The sequence below is a fragment of the Triturus cristatus genome, chromosome 7 (genome assembly GCF_964204655.1).
Source record: "Triturus cristatus chromosome 7, aTriCri1.1, whole genome shotgun sequence".
In the NCBI taxonomy this organism is placed as follows: Eukaryota; Metazoa; Chordata; class Amphibia; order Caudata; family Salamandridae; genus Triturus; species Triturus cristatus.
In genome coordinates, this window is record NC_140590.1 from 1697533888 (window position 1) to 1697548618 (window position 14731).

At 42.3% G+C, this 14731-nt stretch overlaps 1 protein-coding gene across 2 annotated transcripts in view; it reads right to left on the reverse strand.

Moving 5' to 3' along the window:
- The window catches only part of LOC146812807 (alpha-2-macroglobulin-like protein 1), a 747116-nt gene that overhangs the window by 277213 nt on the left and 455172 nt on the right, over positions 1-14731 (reverse strand). For both annotated transcript variants that reach the window (XM_085619917.1, XM_085619918.1), the window contains exon 17: positions 10785-10920. In XM_085619917.1, the coding sequence (XP_085476043.1) occupies positions 10785-10920 (136 nt within the window). The remainder of the gene's footprint in view (positions 1-10784; positions 10921-14731) is intronic.

Below are 14731 nucleotides of genomic sequence, written 5' to 3' on the forward strand. Positions count from 1 at the left end.
GATATATCTTCTTCATTTTAGGTGGAAACAATAATCACCACTACCTAAACCAAAGTGTTTTTGACACACTTCACATCACCTCTCATGTTACTAAAATGGCCCATCAATGTGCTAAATCTTCCTTTATCATGCAATTAATATATTTTGTTCTCCACCAAACATTATGGTCAACAAACAAGATTTGAAAGACTGACCTGATACACATCAACTCATGTTAACCCCGCAATGAATCCAACCGAAAAACGGGCACATTTCAAATGCAGTCGCAAACACTATTTTCAACTTTATCACTCCAAACTCATGCATCTCACTTGTAGAACTCTTTCAACAAACGTCGAATGCTTATCCATCAATAAGCAATGCTGAAGCTAATCTTTTGGAGGTGTGGGATGCAAATGCTCTTTAGAAAATCACATAAAGTTGAAAGGATTGTAACTCACTGTCCTATTCTCAAAGGTGATATTATATTTTATGATAATACAAGATTCAAAGCAGCACTGCAAATACATTTCTTCACTCTCAAATCTGATCACCACCGCGGCCCACCTTATCGCCTTCTTGAATTACACCTCCAATATCATTAAACCTCCTGACTAACAAAGACCGCCACTTCTTTGAAGAAGTGAAGTAGCCACCCTGACAACAAGATACATGTCAGAATAGTTATCCTTGTGATAAACCAAATGATGAAGCAAGGAAATCACCCTAAAATCTAGACATACATATAAACTGCACCCTTCATCCCTTGAATCTATCTATTCCCCCTGCTCCCCAATACCCTCTCCATTGTCTTTCAACTAACTATCAGTATCTCATGCCTCCGATGGGCTTAATTTGTTGACTCATACACTATGCCAATTCTTCCCACTCTCTAGCTGACAATGCTTAGTGCATGGTCTTCTGTATCACATTCCAGTGTCATATTATTCTCTGCTTTGACCTATCCATTAGATTCCCATCGATATGTTACTGCCTGCTGATCACTTTACATGAATGTTTCTGTATTTTGAAAAAACAATAAAAAATATTAAAACTTAAACAAAAACCTATTTATAAAATAAAAATGTATTTTTGTAAGTCTTTCTGCAGGTTATATTGGCCACATGTTTTTATTTTTTTTAAAAAAGGCAGTTACAATAATGAAAAGTCACTAAATTCATAAAAGTGACCAGAAAAAACTATTTTACAAATGTTGCTTAAAGGAAAAATAAAATAGGGTCCTTGAAGCTAGAGAGGCAGCAGCCCTTGGGCTTCAAAAAATACACAACTCTTAAAAGAAGCACATCCACCAGTCTCACATCGTGTCCTTTAGTGACGGAAGTTCTTTTTGTAAAGTGACTTAGGATCTGCCCAGTGTACAGTAAACCTCTTAATTCTGCTGGGGGATTAGAAACAGATTGTTTAAACGTAGATTTATCTGTAAACTGCAACCCATACTTCACAAAAAATATTTGGTCTTCTGAATGTTGTTTGTTAAGTCAAGGTACAATTTTAGCCCCATCATAATGTAAAATGTGTGCAAAAACCTTTCTGCTAGAGAGAAATGGCCCTGGATGAAAGTTGGCAGCAACATAGACTGGTAGACAAGGATATCTTATTCTTCCTAGGGAAGAAAATGTGTCCCCATCACAACCTTGTCCTAATATGAAGGTCTCACTAACCCTGCATGCTGAGGTGGTTGGGACAACTCCACTACAGCCTGCCATTTCCCCATACCTGCGGCCTCCTCCCAATCTGCTGCTGTGCTCAGCTTTTTAAGAGACATGCTGTAATGAGTGACTGATGATTAGTGTAAAGGGAAGGAACATTGAGTGCTGAAAGAACTACCTTTCCTATTCCTCTATAGGAAGTTCTTAAAAAATGAGGCTTGTGTCTTCTGATGAATATGTCCTGTATTCACTAATGGCTCTGTCATGTACATTTATTTAGGATAATGGCAACTCTGACTTTGCCAAGTCAGGATGGCGGTGTCTTCTTGACACCTGGTTGAGTCAATGTTTTTTATATGCAAAAGATGTAGAACCTCTTCCGCTTGAATGAGTAGAAAGCACTAGTGAACGTAGCAGATGGGTACTTTGCTTTCCTCAAAATATCCATACACTCATGAGGGAGGTTTAAATGTTCATACTACATGAGTTCAAGAGCCGGGCCACGACGCTCAATACTGTAAAGTTGAGTTTCAGGATCTGACATTAGAACTTGTGAAGAAGATTGACAGTAACCATCTATGTGGTCATTCCCATAGGTGAGGGTGATCAGTGAACAACCACTGGCTGGTCAATTTCAGGCCTCTGAGGATCATCCTGGCTCTGGACTATGTTAGCTTGAGGATGACAGACAGTATCAAGGGTATCCATTAAAGGGCATACTGAAACTTCCCATCAATCAATGAAAAGAGCAGTCCCCTGTGAACATGGGTGGAAGTACCTGACAGTGAAGAATGAGCCTTTTTTCCTGCATCTTTGAAGTGCTGTATTGATGGAAAACAATAGTCATGGAAGACATTGTGCTGTACTGTGTTCTATGGAACAAACTTGTGGTTTTTATGGATTGGTTTTGCTGAGAGCACCGGCCTTTGCATCTTACACCCGCGGAAGTAGAGCTGTAATAATTTGCAAATCCTTGGCTAAGGGACATCTCCTGATGGATTGTTGTTATAATACCTGTTTAAACTAACCAGGAATTCAACTTATTGGCTGGTAGGGAGGTGAGCCACTCTGAGATCCACTAGATTTACATGACAAGGCTACTCCTTTTGAAACACCCTCACTGAACCTAAAGATAACACATTAGTGTTGCCTTTCATGGAAGAAGTAGCTGGAATTGACTGTGCAACATTTGTTTGGGATGACACCACTGAGGAAATGACTAGATCACTGGGTGGGAAAGGGGCAGCTTATCTTCTGAATTACAGAAGCATTGGCACCACTAGTCTTCCAGACACAGTGGAGTGATGCAGCCTAATATGTTGAGTAGCTTGCGGGACAAAGAAACTGAACAATGCTCTTGATCCCAATAGGGATTACATTTGGAGAGCCATCAGGTGTGGCATTCTTTGGAAACAGAGACATTTCATGCAACAGGAAATATAATCTTCTCCAAACGAAACATATTTGCTTTATGGGTGTCCAGAGTTGCTCCTAGATAACGGATGGAATGGACAGAACATAGTTGAATGGCCCGGTCAGTTGCAGAAGGCCCTTGCTTATCATCCGAAAGTTATGATTAATTTGTTGCGGAGTAGAGAGAAGCCACTCATAGAAATATGTTAAGGCAAAAGCTTGTTCCTCTGTAGAGGTACATCTATGATGAATATGCACTCTAAAAAGCTATTCTGGGCTGACTTCATTCTGTACAGCAACATCTTGAATTAGAAGTGGTCACTGTGTATGTGCACGAATCTCGGTGATACATGAGATGTAACTTAGCTTAGTTGATGCATGTGTGCAAATTTGAAGACATGCTGCATTTGGTGAAAGCATCTTAAAGATGTAGCATTAGCTAGAATATATTCTACCAAAGGCTTTGATAGTAAGCAAGCTATATTGCTGGAGGTTTTTTTCCCTGAAGGAGTCAACCACATTTGGGGAACATTTCCTGAGTCAACAGAGCACCCTGGATAGATGCATCACTGATATGGATGGAAGCGTGTGTTTTAATGCTAGGAGCACTAAATTGGTTCTACAGGACAAGAAGAGAATGCATTGTGAAAAGTTGAAGCTTTAAATGGGTAATTAACATCTGATTGAAATGGTCATACAGCCACATCACCGAAGTCTAGAGGCAAACAGAATGCCCATGTCAATGTCTACACACTGGATCAATTAGAAGGACTGACAATGTATTCGCTATAAAAGGCTGTAGCTCTTGAGATCAGTAAGACTTTGCATGCAGAATAGAGTATACTGCTACATTACCCGAATCGTCTGTCCTCCTGTTGTTGGTTGTGAAAGCCATCACAGGGTCTACTGCAACAATTTGAAAGGGGCGTAAGAGAATATTTTTTAGATGACTGTACTCTTATGTTAATGACTGGTTATTCTTTAATTTAGCAGCTGTTATGGGAAATCACCCATGGTTTTAAAATAGTACTGCTACTCATTTTTTTATTGCTGCTAGCAATTAAATTACGTTATATCTGCATTGGTGAGGGTATGTCTTTTGTTACTACATGGGCTTTCCGACTTGACCTCATTGAAAAGAACGTGTTTGGATTAAAGGCTGATATCTGAGCACAGCTGGGAAAAGGAAATACACATCTTGGAAGTGTACAGTACATATCTAATCCCTTTTGTGGAACTTGGGGGTCGATTTGATGTACGGCAAACATCTTGAATGTTTCTTTCTTGATTCATTTGTTTGACAAAATCAAGTTTGGAATGAATCTGAAGTGCTGGCTTGGCCCCTTCTTCACACCAAGAAATAGCAGGAAAACATGCTCTTTATTTTTTGGGGACCTTTTCACAATCTACTTCTCCAGAAGGGTGCAACCTTTCTTGTTGGAATGGAAACATCTTATTTAGAGGTTTTGAAAATGGGGAGCTGTTGAACCTGAAAGAGTAGCCACGCTGCATAGTAGTCATCTCTCATATAAGTTTTATATTTATTGTATCACTCTTGAAGATGGAACAAGAGGCTTTCCTCTACCAGAGTGAGCTACAGAAGAGGTGAAATATTCAAGACAGAAGTCACATTTTTGCCCTAATTGCGGGGCCTGCCAGCACTGCAGGTGCGTTTGTCCACTTCTTCCCTGTAAGGACATCTTTGCTGGTAACACTGCATTTGTTGTTACTGTTAGGAGCCACTGAAAGTTTTAACCCTCTAATGATAAACCCTTCAATCCTGGAATCTAAAATTATTCTTTCAGTAATAATTTATTTTGTTAAGTCCTATTGATTCCACTTTCATACACCGCTTTTCATGTTCTGTGTGGCTCCCAAACAATTTGCTTAATGATAAATGCAAATCGATAATGTGATGTTCAAGCCTGTTATATTAAGCCAGGAAGATGTCTACTTGTTCAAGCCATGGCTATATCTATGAACAGCTAGGTCTGATAAGTCTGCCACTTCATCTATTCCTTGCTTGCTACCATCATGTCTTCCTTGAGAATCGTTTAGAATTAAGTTTGTCTGCTTCTGGTAAAGTCCCTCAAAATTGTTGAATAGAGAACAAGAGAGCACTGCCATATATGCCCAAAACTGTAGTGGCACAAGCAGTTTTCAGAAACACCCCAGATGTGCAGCAAACATTCCTGCCTCCCAGAATCAACTTCTTGTTTTTTGAGTCTAGTGGGAAATCTGTAAAAGTCGGATAAAAAGTACCCTTTGCTCATGATAAAAGGTGTTGAAGAAAAACATGTTGTTGTGGAAATGTGAGAGAATAGATATGCCACCTCTTTTTAGAAGAATGCCTGAAGTGGCAACTGGAATGGTGGTGATGTGGAGTGAGAGGCTTCTGCATAGAGTATAGGCCTTTTGGATTAGAAGGATGCAAAGATACAGACAATGGAATTGACAGAACTGGAATCGCCTTATATAGAGTTGGCAAGGTTGAAATCTGAGGAGGTGCTGAGGTTACAGCTGATGGTGATGAGAAGATGGTGGAGCTGGACATAGGAATTAGAAATCTCTACAAGTGGAAAGTTAACCTCTTTAGTGGGGGAGTATGTCCTTGAATCCTGCAGATCTGAGGAGACTGGAAGTCCACAGTGCAGACAGATGTAAAAGTAATAATGACATAAGTCATGTGTTTTTCAACATCTAGTTGGGTTTTGAAGTTATGCCTCCTTCGACATTGAGTGCCTGGGTCACCTAAACATGGGTGGCATTTCAATGGCAAGGCATCCCTAGACAAGGAACATGTAATAGCTGCACCTGTCCTTGATGCCATACTCTTTGATGTCATACTCCAAATTGTGGCTTTTTGCAGTGCGATCTCTTCCTGGATCTGTCTGTAGGGAAGTCCTCAGAGAGATGGGTAACAGAGCAGGTAGAGCAGGCCTTCTCCTTGCACACCAGACCATCCAAATGTTGCTTCCAGATATTGTCTTTCCGCTGTCAACCCATATACATGGATTTTTTCTCTGTCCTTCAGTTTTCTGCTTGAAATTTTGAAACATTGTGGTCACTGGTGTGGTTGATTTGAGTGAGCAATACACATCATTCCAAGGCCATGTTGGTAAGTTGTAGCTTTCTTGCTTCCACTGGAAGAACATTTTATGACCAATGAAGGCATGCCTTACGAAAAGCAAAATACTAAAACTATTTATTGTAATGAAAATGATTGATTTGCACTCAAATACTAAAATATTTTGAGCGACAGCAAACTTCTAAGGTGTGGAAATGTATTTGAGTGAAATAGCCTAAACAGCAATGTGGCCGGAAAGCAGCATTCACAACTCTGTCTCCACAACGCATGCCATTACAATGCCGATATAGGATGCCAAACTATATTCCAATGTCAGAAAAGCACCTGCCTTGGACTTGCCATACGCTTGTCCCACCACCCTCCTGGCCACATGAATATGGCTGTTGACAACGCATGCAATTAGATCGCATGCCATTTACAATGCAGTCGTTACAAAGACCACGTTGTTAGTATGCATACCATTACATCACAAGTCATTACAACGACTTGCTGTAGGGGGAACTCTGGTATTGGATTTAAAAGCCAACATCTTCCCTGCTGATGCGCAAAGTGGAGTAAGAATAGTAAATAATACTATTCATAAGTCCAGCGCGCCCCCTACAGCAAGTCGTTGTAATGATTTGCGATGTAATGGTATGCACACTAACAAAGCGGTTGTTGTAATGTCCGCGTTGTAATGGCATGCGATATAATCGCATGCATTGTCAACAGCCATATTCATTTGGCCAGGAGGGTGGTGGTACAAGCCTAGGCCAAGTCCAAGGCAGGTGCTTTTCTGACATTGGAATGTAGTTTGGCATCCTATACCAGCCCCAGGACATCCACCTTCCTTGGTGGCTGACAAACTATCAAGATGGCAGTGCTCCTATAGAGAGCTCTCATAGCACTCTCTCGGGATGCTTTGTTTGGGCATTCCTGTCTTCGATAATAAAACTAGAATTAGAGAAGACTCTGGCTGGTGTTCATCGTGTCTCAGAAGGGACAGTAAGGACAATGAAGACACTGGGTGATTGCGGGAGTGATTGCTTTATTTCATTTGACCATGAAGATGGAGCTTTCCTGAACAACCTGAATCAGGGCAACTGTGGGCAGGGATGTTGCCCTGTTGAATAAAATTTTCAAATAAAGAGTCCTCCATAAGAAGAAAAATGATGTGTTAAAGATGTGAGGGAATTCCTATTAACCAAATCCTCAACACTCTGTGAACCGGGAGGTGAGATGGTAGAGAAGGGTACCATGCTTGAAGTAATAATAACTCAAAGACCCTGATTATGGTGAGAATAGAGGACTTACAGAACGCCTCGCAGCATTTTGGTGGCCAAGGACTTTGGAGGAGTCTAGCAGTCACCTAGATAAAACAGTGAGAGATGTGTGGTGCAGGTCAATCAAAACTTGAAAGATGAGCATGCTATGTTAAGTGAACCTGATAAAACAAATTAGCCTAACCAGCAATTTGAAAACTGTTTATACAGATTTCAGCCAGCCAGCGTCAAAGATGGAATATTTACAGAATGAAGCAAACACCTCCAATGTTCTGGATCTAGTGATGTCTAGATCCTTCACCATTGAGGAGCCTTGAGAGGCACTGCAGCATTTTATTGCAGCAGAAGTGAAAGAGGCGACTGAAGTCACAGTCTTGTCAATCCTGAATGTCACTCTGCTCACCACCAAAAGCCCATTTGGCAGGGACACTGGAATGGAAACATTAATTGAGGAACTATTCAGTGTTTATGATTATCAGTGGGGACCCCTGAAAAAGAACTATAAGGGAATAGAAATGCCTGAGCATGTTCTTTGCTCCAAGCAGTGATACAGTGAGATAGAAGGATAGCAATGCATGGGGATGCTCTTTCCTCCATGCAGTGATACAGTGAGATACAAGGAGAGAAATGCCTGGGGATGCTCTTTCCTCCATGCAGTGATGCAGTTGAGATAGAAGGATAGAAATGCCTGGGGATGCTTTTTGCTCCATGCAGTGATGCAGTGAGGTAGAAGGATAGCAATGCCTGGGGATGCTCTTTTTGATGTGCAGTGATGCAGTGAGGTAGAAGGATAGAAATGCCTGGGGATGCTCTTTTTGACATGCAGTGATGCAGTGATATAGAAGGATAGAAATGCCTGGGCATTTCCTTTGTTCCATGCAGTGATGCAGTGAGATAGAAGGATAGAAATGCCTGGGGATGCTCTTTTTTACATGCAGTGATACATTGAGGTAGAAGGATAGGAAAGCGTGAGTATGCTCTTTGCTCCATGCAGTGATACAGCGAGATAGAAGGATAGAAATGTCTGGGGATGCTCTTTACTCCATGCAGTGATACAGCGAGAGAGATGGATAGAAATGCATGGGGATGCTCTTTGCTCCATGCAGTGATACAGCGAGAGAGATGGATAGAAATGCATGGGGATGCTATTTGCACCAAGCAGTGATACAGTGAGATACAAGGATAGTAATGCCTGGGGATGCTCTTTGCTCCATGCAGTGATACAGTGAGATAGAAGGATAGAAATGCCTCAGGATGCGCTTTGCTCCATGAAGAGAGACAGTGAGGTAGAAGGATAGATATGCCTGGGGATGCTCTGTTTGACATACAGTGATGCAGTGATATAGAAGGATAGAAATGCCTGGGCATGTTCTTTGTTCCATGCAGTGATGCAGTGAGAAGGATAGAAATACATGGGGATGCTCTTTGTGACATGCAGTGATACAGTGAGCTAGAATGATAGAAATGCCCGGGATGCTTTTTGCTCCATGCAGTGATACAGTGAGATAGAAGGATATAAATGCCTGGGGATGCTCTTTCTGACATGCAGTGATGCAGTGAGATAGAAGGATATAAATGCTGGGGGATGCTCTTTTTGACATGCAGTGATGCAGTGAGGTAGAAGGATAGGAGAGCCTGGCCATGGTCTTTTTAAATGCAGTGAGATATCAGAATAGGAATGACTGGGGGGTGTTTTTTTACATGCAGTGATGCAGTGAGATAGAAGGATAGGAAAGCATGGGCATGGTCTTTTTTAAGTCAGTGATGCAGTGAGATAGCAGGATAGAAATGCCTGGGGATGCTCTTTTTGACATGCAGTGATGCAGTGAGAAGGATAGAAATACATGGGGATGCTCTTTGTGACATGCAGTGATACAGTGAGCTAGAATGATAGAAATGCCTGGGATGCTTTTTGCTCCATGCAGTGATACAGTGAGATAGAAGGATATAAATGCCTGGGGATGCTCTTTGTGACATGCAGTGATACAGTGAGATACAAGAATATGAAAGTGTGGCGAAGCTCTTTGCTCCATGCAGTGATGCAGTGAGATAGAAGGATATAAATGCTGGGGGATGCTCTTTTTGACATGCAGTGATGCAGTGAGGTAGAAGGATAGGAGAGCCTGGCCCTGGTCTTTTTAAATACAGTGAGATATCAGAATAGGAATGACTGGGGGGTGTTTTTTTACATGCAGTGATGCAGAGAGATAGAAGGATAGGAAAGCATGGGCATGGTCTTTTTTAAGTCAGTGATGCAGTGAGATAGCAGGATAGAAATGCCTGGGGATGCTCTTTTTGACATGCAGTGATGCAGTGAGAAGGATAGAAATACATGGGGATGCTCTTTGTGACATGCAGTGATACAGTGAGCTAGAATGATAGAAATGCCCGGGATGCTTTTTGCTCCATGCAGTGATACAGTGAGATAGAAGGATATAAATGCCTGGGGATGCTCTTTGTGACATGCAGTGATACAGTGAGATACAAGAATAGGAAAGTGTGGCGAAGCTCTTTGCTCCATGCAGTGATGCAGTGAGATAGAAGGATATAAATGCTGGGGGATGCTCTTTTTGACATGCAGTGATGCAGTGAGGTAGAAGGATAGGAGAGCCTGGCCATGGTCTTTTTGAATGCAGTGAGATATCAGAATAGGAATGACTGGGGGGTGTTTTTTTACATGCAGTGATGCAGTGAGATAGAAGGATAGGAAAGCATGGGCATGGTCTTTTTTAAGTCAGTGATGCAGTGAGATAGCAGGATAGAAATGCCTGGGGATGCTCTTTTTGACATGCAGTGATGCAGTGAGGTAAAAGGATAGGCAAGCCTAGCAAGGTCTTTTTTAATGCAGTGATGCACTGAGATAGCAGGAGAAGAATGCCTGTGGATGCTCTTTTTGACATACAGTGATGCAGTGAGGTAGAAGGATAGCGAAGCCTAGGCGTGGTCTTTTTTAATGCAGTGATGCAGTGAGATAGCAGGATAGGAATGCCTGGGGATGTGTTTTTTGACATGCAGTGATGAAGAAAGATAGGAAAGCATGAGGATGTTCTTTTTTCATGCAGTGATGCTGTGAGATAGAAGGATAGGAACGCATGGTAATGTTATTTGTAGCCACACAGTCATGTAGTGAGAGTGAAGGATTAATATTTCTGGGGTACTCTTTCTTCAATGCAGTGACGCTTTCAGATGCTGTGACGTGCGTGAAAAGCCCCTTCTCCCATGCAAGAATACAATGTTGTAGGACAGGACATTTCTGTAGGAAGGGGGGCCTTTTAATCAGGGATACAGTGAGGATGCAGGGGGATCTTTTCTGTGCCTACCCTCGAAAAATGGCTTCGTTTGAAAATGTAAACAGAGAAGCACATTACTCACCTCCCAAGACTGAGTTTTCTTGCGCCGTAGGCAATGCTGGGTCTTGCACCATTGACTTCATATAATATGCATTTTCATTTTTGCAAATGATGGGTTTATGTATGTTGGAGTTCGTGAAAACCTTCAAACCGACATCCTGTATCGCAGAAAACAGTAACAAGAATTAATGAACCATACTATATGTCTCTGTTGAGTCCATGCATCACGTTTACGGTTGTTTTCAAGGTGTATCAAACATTGCTGTTAATGTTAATTTCTGTTAATTATGTCATTAAGTGGTAAGGAATGCACCTGACATGACTTTGACATCACTCGAGGTCCTAATAGAAGTCTAGCACATCATTCTTGGAATGTGGAATTGATATTCCCTTTGGTTTTTGTATCACTCACATCCTTTTCTCCAATCAATACCACATTCATACATGCTTCATGTAAACACCCTAAAGCCCCCTACTCAATAGTGGTGGTGCTACAAATACACAAATAGTGGAAAAAAGTAGAATGTTTATTACAAATAATGTACAATATGACTTCACTATAGATTCAAAAAATCAATTCATACATAAAAAACCATTTCATAAATATAGAGCTTTCACAAAATAGTTAAATTGTCTCACAAGGGTCAAAAGACCCATAGGGTCCAATTACAAAATCAGCCTGTATTTTATAACAGTACAAATATTTATATACTATGAGGTCCAGTGGCTGGAGAACAATTATAAAAATAGATTAAAAAAGAGACGATAAAAGGGACAGAACATATACGACAATTCACTTATTTGTAATTCGTAAACTAAACCACGTGTGTAATCAAAAAGGGCATCTGATTAAGACAAACTTTTTCATCAATTATGCCAACATGCTCAATGGATTTAGTCTGTCCCGTGCATTGACGCGTTTCGGTGGTATTGTACGAATAGCGACCACCTTTTTTAAGACTCAATATGTGTCCCTCTTTAGAACCGTTGTCTGTACAACCAATTAGACTCCTTGATTCATCCTAATCAGGTGTGGAATAATGTCCTTTATAGTCAGTCGGTCATTAGACGGGCTTTGTTGCTCCTTCCCCAATATAGAAAGGACCAGTTTTGTATTTTTATTGGTAGCTAGTCATGGTGGGTACACTTCACAGTGTCCTGGACCATAGTTATGACCCTGATATCTCGTTCATAGAGACCACGTTCCGTCAGCCTCTGCGGAACAGAATTTTCTCAACTTCCGTGATTTCATTTGGCGTCCGTATGGCTTGCCTTCACCTTTTCTAGACTTGGAACCTACAACGAGCAGTGGCACTAGAACAGGAGGCCTAAGTCTGACTGCAAGATCTGCAGGCACCAGACTTCAAACTACCCCTTTGCTCTAAAACATAGATGCAAACATTTTCCCAGCAGTCTGTGGTGAACCTGAGGGCCGCATACATGTGTGCAAAATGAGAAATGGGCTTAGTGGGTGGTTAGATGGAGCAAAATACTTTATTTGTTTATTTTCCTTTACCTCAGTTAGCTTGTAAATAAAAGCTTCCACATTTATTTAATTTCTTTCTGAATGTTAGTGCTCTCTGAAGTAAATAGCAGCCTGCTGCTGCTGTAAGCCAGGGGTTGTATATAATAACAATGGGGTAACCCTGTGTCCCTCAGAACCTGGGTATCTATACAAAAAAGCTACAATGATTCCGTCAGGTAAGAAAATTGCTTATACACTCCAGAATAAATCATAAACAGAATGTGAGATAGACGCAAAATTTGCACATGAGAGTGAGCTGGAACACATGAGGCCAGCAATTTATGCAGTCGTAAGAATTTACTCTTTCTCTGAATCAAATTTTTCATGCGGCTGTCATCATTTCAGTAAAAACAAGGTGATGATGAATAAAAGGAAAAAAAGTAAGTGACATGGGTGACAAAGTGTCATACACATAGGTGAAAACAGAACATATATTCTATGTACAAATTATATAAAGGAGTAATTCTTTGATGCAGCCAGTATATTGGTCAGATAAGTGTCTCTGGTAGAGTGCGAAATTGTTCTGCAGTTTAAACCCAGAGGACCCGGTGAGACTGGACCGATATGGAACATCGATGTTTTGACCCTGACGTAAGCGTGACTAAAAAAAGCATCCTGGCGGGTCTTCTTCAGGACAGGAAAACACCAGGACATATTTAAACTTTACAGAAACACACAGCCACTGGATGATGTCATCAGTGATGTCATCTGAGATGTCATCAGTGATTATATTAGTGATATCACTGATCATGTCATGAATGATGTAATATGTGACATTATTAGCAGTGCATTGCGAGGGCGCGAGTTATAGTTAGCTGAACTAACTATAACAGCCGAATTTCACTGGTTTCGTACGAGTGAAATGTCCAACTAACTATAATGTCCATGAAACCTATGTTTTTTTCAGTGAATTTCAAAGGTTTTTTAAATGCTGATTTCTAACTATAACATGCCTGAAACCTATGTTTTTTTCAGTGGATTTCAGAGGTTTTTTAAATGCTAATTTCTAACTATAATGTCCCTGAAACCTATTGTTTTTTCAGTAAATTTGAAAGGTTTTTTAAATGCTAATTTCTAACTATGCCTACAGAGGTAGGACATGTGCAGAAAGAGGAAGAAATGTGCTGAAAGAAACAAGAGAAATGCAGACTTCATTGGGGGATGAAGTCCACTTGTGTCCTGAGGTCCTCTGGACTTCATTGGGGGATGAAGTTCACTTGTGTCCTGAGGTCTTCAGGACACAAGAGGACCTCATCGCCCCACCAGCAGTATGCCAAGAGGCACATTTGCAGAGTGGTGTACAAAGGGGTGTGGCCTCAAACCACCTCTCTGCAATCCAGCTGTGTGGCGCTTACTGGCAGTGCCTGGCAGGCTAGTTGGCCCCCAGGGACCCTCAGTATTTAAGGGGACTTAATTCCCCAACTTAGAACGCGCCAGGGGGCGCATTTGCAGAGTGGTGCAGGGATGGGGCGGGGCCTCTGGCAAAATGCGGAGTTTTTTATATATATTTTTAGAAGGGGGATGTGTGCCCCCCTTCTTTATCTATTTTGGGGCCCTGGGGACCCCATCCGCCTGTCCCTAACCCTTTAAAAAAAACAAAAAAAAAACGGGAAGGGGGCTGCGCGCCCCCCCTCCCAAAGACGATTTCAGCTCCGGGGATCCCATCCTCCGGGGCATGGCCTCCTTTTTTTAAAATATATTAATAGGGAAGGGGGGCAGTGTGCCCCGCCTCTTTCCTGAACCACTTTTGGCTCCGGGGACCCCATACCCCGGGCTTGGCCTCTTTTTTTATGAAAATATTTATTGAGAAGGGGGGCCACGTGGCCCCCCTTCCCTAGGCCACTTTTGGCCCGAGGGACCCCCTCCCCCGGGGCTGGCCTCTTTTAAAAAAAATAATGAAAGGGGAAGGGGGCTGAGTGGCCCCCCCTCCCGAGCAACTATTGGCCCCGGGGACCCCATCCCCGGGGGCATGGCCTCTTTTAAAAAACAAAATATAAAGGAGAGGGGGGCCGAGAGGCCCCCCTCATGGGCCACTTCTGGCCCCTGAGACCCCATCCCCCAGGGCCGGCCCTCAGCGTTGGGGACCGTGGGGGGAGCCCCAATGCCCCCACACTACCCAGCCGGCTCCCCGCCTCCTGCGGGAGCCGGCATTGCTTTTGGACAAGGGGAGCCGCTGACATGCAGCTCCACTTGTCCAAAAGCAACCTGCTTTGCTTCGTTGAAGCTAGAGCAGGTTTCCTGCTCGCTCTTCAACAAAGCAAAGTAGGGTTTGCTATGACAGAGTGGGAGCCATGCTCCAACAATGCCATAGCAAACAGCAATGTCCTGAGGGTGGGCACTCCAGTACATTGCAGGAGCCTGCCCTAGAGGGTGGCAGTCCCCAGGGCCATTGAGGGCTCTGCGAGGGGCGGCCCCCCTCCAACATGTAAATAGCCCTGAGGAGG